Below are 6,903 nucleotides of genomic sequence, written 5' to 3' on the forward strand. Positions count from 1 at the left end.
ATTTTGCTTAGTAATGTTACTAAGTATATCTTTTAAGTCATCTTGATAACAAACCTTGTGGTATTTTTTACATTACATAAGAAATACAACAAAACGTGATATAAAACTGAATCGTCATACTTTACTGCTGAACTACATGGATGTAATCTTGCGTAACACATACTTCGCATGCGCACAATACGCAATCGCTTAGTATATTTCGATACGCCGATACTTAAGATGATATTGTACTGCGAATATGATAAATACAAAGTAACATTTCAATTATTCTGATTCGAATCTGCTGACATATTCAAGAAGATCCCGTTTAATTGTACACAATATTTTCTTAATTTAAGTAAGTATAAATTAAATAAATAATAATTAGATAATATAGAAATACACTAAATAAAAATATACTTAAATATTGTGTCATATACAAATAACAAAGAAATAAAGATGTCTATAATTCTATTTCATTAAAACGTATTTCATAAAAATATTGAGATTTATATATGCATACGTCACCATACACGTATGTCATAACATATGATCATGAATAAATTTAAAAAAATAGTATTTTTTTATACATATATAACACTATACTATATATTAATATATGCGATAATAATATTATCAATTATATATACATTAATCAATTAATATTTCACAAATGCTTCTGATGTTAGTTGTAAATGTTAGGATTATGATAGATAGATAAATCTTTAGCGAATATGTGGGTGGAGGAGAGATCCTGCCTCTCCCCCTACATTTCTCTTTCTTTCGTAAAATATAACCTAGCCTAATCGAACTATCTTCAAATCCTAACAATGTAAACGTTAATTTCATAAACACGTTAATCTCATGGACATAGAAATATAGTGATCGATTAATAACTGAGAGGGGTGAAGCGACATCAGCGGGAGTGAGGCGTAACATTTGTAACCGTATTGGTGGATTGGTGTGATCGCGCAAGTATGGATATGTTCATGAGTAGAAGCGAATCAGAAAATTGGTCAGGACAACATCAGTACCTCAGCGGTACTACCAGATAGAGCCACTATGGCTCATATACCCAAGTACTTACAATATCCCGCTCTCCGGAAGTGACTTTACACCCCACACCAGCCAATGAAATTTGCACTAAGTCCCTGTATTTCTATGTCATAATTAATTCATCAAAATAACAATTGTATAAACAGGTCTCGACACTCACCAAGGAAAACCTAGAAAATTGAGTCATTTTGAAACATGAAAAATCAACATGAAAAGTCAACAAAGTCTATGTTTTTGCGAGGCAATTTCCCCTAGGCTCCAGTATATGGGTGTCAAGACCTATTTATATAATCGTGATTCAAACCTATTTATCTTGTATCATCTACATCCTATGTAGTAGGATGATTAAATTAAAGTAGGATCATTAAATTGATAACATATATTCTAGTATATAGTATACATATCAATAATTTTTCTCGACTCAATTTTCGCATGGTTTTCCCTAGCAGGTGTTGAGACCTGCTTACATGACCATGGTATAAACTGAAGAAATATTATATTTTTATTTATTTCAACGAAATAAAAAAGATTTTTAATCTCATGCATTTAAAAAAAAATGACAATAACTGTACTATTTTTTCGACCTTCCCCGATTGATTTCTTCTTGTAATAGTAGAGTAAAGCTTTCTAAAAAAAAAAAAAAAAAAGAACTGTAGTGAAATAGTCAAAATTGGGAGAAGTTAAACTGTGTACCAAAAACCTTGTTCTTGAAAAACCCCCATAATATCTCCATGTTAATATTCATACGACGATAGATGAGTATAGGTACTTACTACGTGTAACGTGTAACTGATTACGATTATTGGTGTTGTTTTATGTTCAAGGTACTTTCAGGAGGACTGCGGCTTTTCAAAATGTCTGTAAAACAGAAATTCGAAGTTTTATTTATTTTGGGTGGTCCTGGCGCGGGTAAGGGAACATTGTGCAGGTACATCACTAAAAAATATGGTTATGTCCATTTGTCAGCTGGGGATCTGTTAAGAGAGGAACGTATGAAGCCGAATTCAAAGTACGGAGAACTTATCGACAATTATATCAAAGATGGAAAAATTGTGCCAGTTGCAATTACTTGCAGTCTTCTAGATAATGCCATGCAAACCAGCAATAGTCCGCATAAAAGGTTCCTGATTGATGGTTTTCCAAGAAACCAGGACAATGTTGATGGTTGGAATGAGGTACAAAGATAACAACAAATATCTTGTTTAAATAATGAAAGATTCTATAAGAGGACGAAATTGTATAATGATTACCTTCTTTTTATAATACCTTTTATTTAATTTAGGCAATGTCAGAAAAATGTGTAATAAAAGGAGTATTGTTCTGTGAATGTAGTAAAGAAGTATGTACCCAGAGATGTTTAAAACGTGGTGCAGCAGGAAGTGGAAGGTCTGATGACAATGAGGAAGTTTTAGTCAAAAGACATGAAACTTACATTACAAATACATTACCTATAATTGAGTATTTTGAGAAGCAAAACTTTGTATACAAAGTTAATAGTATGCAATCACCAGATAAAGTATTCGAAGATGCTAAAGAGGTTCTATCTAAAATAGGATGGTTATGAATTAGTAGCGAATGTTAATTGATCTCAGTGAGATCAAGTTATAATGTATTTGCATTTAATGTTATTTCATGAAAGAAAAAAAAATGTACATATATATATATATATGTATTGTAAGAAAATTTAATTCATACTAGTGCAATATATTATATTTATACTGTATTTAATTACATGTCAGGAATATTAATTTGCTTTGGTTTCAATATATACCTTTAGTATTTTTTAGTTTCTTAGTACAGGTAGCATAATGATCCATATGCACACTTTTTTAACATTACAACAATTTTCTACAAGAATCTATAAATATTTTATTGCGATTATTGTTATTATCTATGTGGAAGAGCATTTGTAATTCATTGCTGCAGAAATACATTTGACATTTGTTTAAAATGCTTGTACTGTTCTCATTTAAATGAAATGTATTATAATATATAAAATATATTTTCGCTGCAATAGTAACTTGCTTTTTACTAGATCTTTGTTTATAAATCTAATGCTTCAATTACACTTTCATAATTGAACATCATAATCGAAAATATTGATTTTATATTATATAGCATTCATAAAAAAATATTATCAAGAGTTTAATTGATTGATATTGAATTGATTGTTTTTTGAGAGTACGATATCTTTTTCATCACTTTTCAATAATCATTCTTGTTATAATTTATTATCTCTTGGAGGATATTTATATATGTATATATATATCATTACATAGATGGTTATCATTAAGATCAATGATCAGTCTTTTCATGGTTATATATTCCATTTTTAAAATAAGATAGATACGTGATCGTACATATCGAAAGATTCTTTTAAAATTTTAACAATTTAGCTTAAATATTGAGCTCCTTTAGAGAGGCAACCAAATGTACGTTTGAGTATAATTTTGCCATACTACAGGCGATAATGGTTTCGTATTTTTATTTTTTAAATATCTAAAACAACTATTATTTATTGAAACAAATATAATTATTTAGATAAAATATCAAATATTTAGAAAATTTAGGTACAAAAACTTAAGTGATTATTAGAATTCTCTAAAAAAAATGCATTTTATCGAAAAAGAGTAAGAAAGAATAAATTCACACTGCAATTATTTGAATTATTGTAATATAGATATAAAAGATTTTGTAGGAAGAGAAAATTTATTTGTAAACCCTGCATTTATCGACAACCATTTTCGAAATATTTTTAGAATATATAATAAACATACATAATATACAATAAATATTCATAGAATGAAGCATATTACTAATGAAAATGTAAACAATATTAATTGACAATGACGTATCCGTTCCGAGGTCACGTATTAGCCTATGAATCATTGAACTCTCAAGATATTGGATATTGTGTAGCACAGTGTACACAGATCATCTCGTAATTCAGTTATTGTTGAAAAGAGGATGATTTCTTGTCCTAAAATAGATTGAAAACCTATTCGAATAAAAATATCTTTATTGGAATATTTCTAAAAAAAGTTATTCTTAAACATAAAACTTTCATAAATAACTTTCTACCGAATACCTTTCATTATCACTTTGACTATAGTTTTCATAGAGCAGGATGAAAATGTTATTCAATAATAATTCAATAAAAATTCTTATCGAAGTTATATAATTTTACTGTATGTATAACATATGTTTTACTTAAATAAGTAGAATTTCTATCTATGTGATTTTTTCTTTATGACAAATGATTTTTGTTACGTTAATCTTCGATCATGAATTCTGAATAAGAAAAGAGAAACGGAGCAGATGAAGTTTAAAATCTAAGGACAGGAACCTGAATCGGTTGCACGTGTGTTCGATTTCGAAACACTTTCCATACAAAAGAACTTCATTCGACGTCTTCAAGTTTTTTTTCTGAATGAAGAATAATCTCCCGTTAAAGCTATGAAGTTCGCATTACGTAATCTCTTATGCTGTTAACCTAATGACTAATTAAGTTTTAGGTATATTGTTAAGATTTTCAATAGATAAATACATACTTTAATATATATATATATCTATAATATATATATATTTATAATATATATATATTATTTAATTTAAACTATTATTATCTATACAATATAAACGTGCACAAAATTTATTTATACGTTTATTTATATAGACATTCACGTTTTATTTTTATTCCAATAAGATTGTATTAATATTAGGATGAAAAAGAAAAAGGAAAGAAAAGAAGTTTTCTACGTGGAAATGATTGTTTATAAAATGAAAGACAAAAGGCAAAGTAGAAGTTGAAATTTTGCATTGGTAGAGCATTGATTTCTTTCCTTGTTCGATTATAAACTGATCCCCGCTCCTGTTTTAACGTGCCTTCACCAACGAAAGATTGACCCATTTTCAACTTTCTCATCGAAGTAGCCGAAATATATATCGTAAATGAGCCACCAGGAACCAGAATCCCTGATGCGTGGAAATAATCCTTAACAAAGCTGCCAATGCCTGTACGTTGGCAGTAATTTCATGAAATTTTCCACAATTCATATCTTTATTTAGTATCAAATCACTCGGTTATCAGAGTTTTGCGTTTAATAACCGCGACTCAATTTCCCTGTATCGATTATCTTGGAATAAACCGCACTTCTATTCCACACGGTAATCTTTATCGGTCATGCTCTCTATGATCTCTGTAATATACCTTTTTTCATTACGTATTGAATAATTTCTGAAATCACGAAAAAGCATAATAAAAAATAGATGAAATCAAAAAGTTGATTGTTTAAAAAATGTTTTTTTTTTTTGTTTGAAGAGAAATATGAAATATTTTTTATTCTTTATTCTATAAAGAATTACATAGTTTTCGCCGTTGAATTTTTTTAGATTTAATAGTTGTCTTTAAGTTTCAAAACTCATTTCCACAATTCATTCTTTTCTACTGCTGCGCGATACCATACGCGCCTAAAACGACAACTTTTGTGAAATTTTAAACTGCGTGATAAATATGGTTATCTATTATGAATTGTAACAAAAGTGCCTTGGTTGTTTTATCATAATTATACATATCGTAATCAACAACGTGACTCCTACATAAATATCTGATTGGATCTATAATCAAATATCTCAAAATATTCGATGGAGATTTGGTAACTATACGTTGACATTATGACAAATCGAGTGGGCTATTGACGGATTTATGAACAAAGTCCGTCCAGTTCCCTCAAATTTATTGCTAATATTTGTCTTCTTCTCGCATTTACTATGATTTTTCTGAAGTAACAAATAGAAGTTTCTTCGTCTAACTTTCTTAAATTTCTAAAAATAACCAACTCTCTATGAAAAGATAATTTCCATACGTAAGTCGTCAAAGTCGTCCTAAATTCTATATCAGATGTACCACAGGTTCCGTAGTAAATTCTTGTTCGAATGAAAACTTATTCGTCATTCGAATAAGATTATACCTGTCACAGTACCAAAAAACCACATCGATCACGCTAGATTCCCATTCAACCATATTTTCTTTATGGTCAAGTTAAGTTTCAGCATACTGTCCCCAGTGATTCACTTGAGAAAAGAAGGGGATTCATTTCACCCCTCTCTATTCTAGTTCCCTAGATATGCGCGCGTCCATTCCACCACGTTTCCGCTTCGGCGCTATACCTACGTCACTCGCCATTTTCCAATTAGAACGTCAGCACGTTGACTTCCTTTTTTTCCCACCAGAAACATTCCCTGGTACACGTGATTTCGGTCAGTGAACTTGTCGCGAACTTTTCCGATATTTTCCTCTAGTTGTATACGGCAATTACACTTTAAACATGTGCCAATTCCACAGGTTTATGTAATGCTACAATTTTCTTATATTTTTCTTTCCACAATTATCTTCGAACGATGAGTTTTCCTGTATAAATAGACTGGGCTGATAGAGTTTGTCGAGTCGTGATATTTTTCTCCACAATCGAAATTTTCTATAATAGTGTATATCTTTTGATTTTATGTTTGGTATGTCGTTTTTTTTTTTTTTTTTTTATTAAGTATACCAGAGTCAATTGAATTAATATTATTATCCTATCTATAATCTGTAACTTGGAAATTCATTAATAATATTAGTTAAATTATTCTGCAAAAATTCTTCATAAGTTTTTGGATTTCCCATAAATACGAAAAAATTGGAAATTTAGTTATAAGATATCTATAGTATAGTTGTCGAAAGGAATTCGAAAGATTCGATACAGGTTAGTTCGCTAATGGTCAGAAAGTAGCAGTAAAGTTGACCAAACGTCACCATCAAATTTTACGTGTTTGTGTATGTAAAATATAATAAACGGGATATTCTTTTATTACTTCGGATCCACTCTA

General features: G+C 29.5%; 1 protein-coding gene across 2 annotated transcripts; it reads left to right on the forward strand.

Annotated features, from left to right (window-relative positions):
- The first annotated feature begins 224 nt into the window (after window positions 1-224).
- Window positions 225-2,666, forward strand: Dak1 (cytidine/uridine monophosphate kinase Dak1). 2 transcript variants are annotated; one of them, XM_072007306.1, is made up of 3 exons: window positions 225-337; window positions 1,860-2,210; window positions 2,318-2,666. In XM_072007306.1, the coding sequence occupies exons 2-3, from the start codon at window positions 1,890-1,892 to the stop codon at window positions 2,597-2,599; spliced, it is 603 nt and encodes a 200-aa protein (XP_071863407.1). In that variant the 5' UTR covers window positions 225-337; window positions 1,860-1,889; the 3' UTR covers window positions 2,600-2,666. The 2 variants fall into 2 exon arrangements, with proteins under 2 accessions (XP_071863407.1, XP_071863397.1); XM_072007296.1 differs by lacking the exon at window positions 225-337 and adding an exon at window positions 1,432-1,511.
- Window positions 2,667-6,903: the final 4,237 nt, after the last annotated feature.

Source organism: Bombus fervidus, chromosome 1, assembly GCF_041682495.2.
Source record: "Bombus fervidus isolate BK054 chromosome 1, iyBomFerv1, whole genome shotgun sequence".
Taxonomy (NCBI): domain Eukaryota; kingdom Metazoa; phylum Arthropoda; class Insecta; order Hymenoptera; family Apidae; genus Bombus; species Bombus fervidus.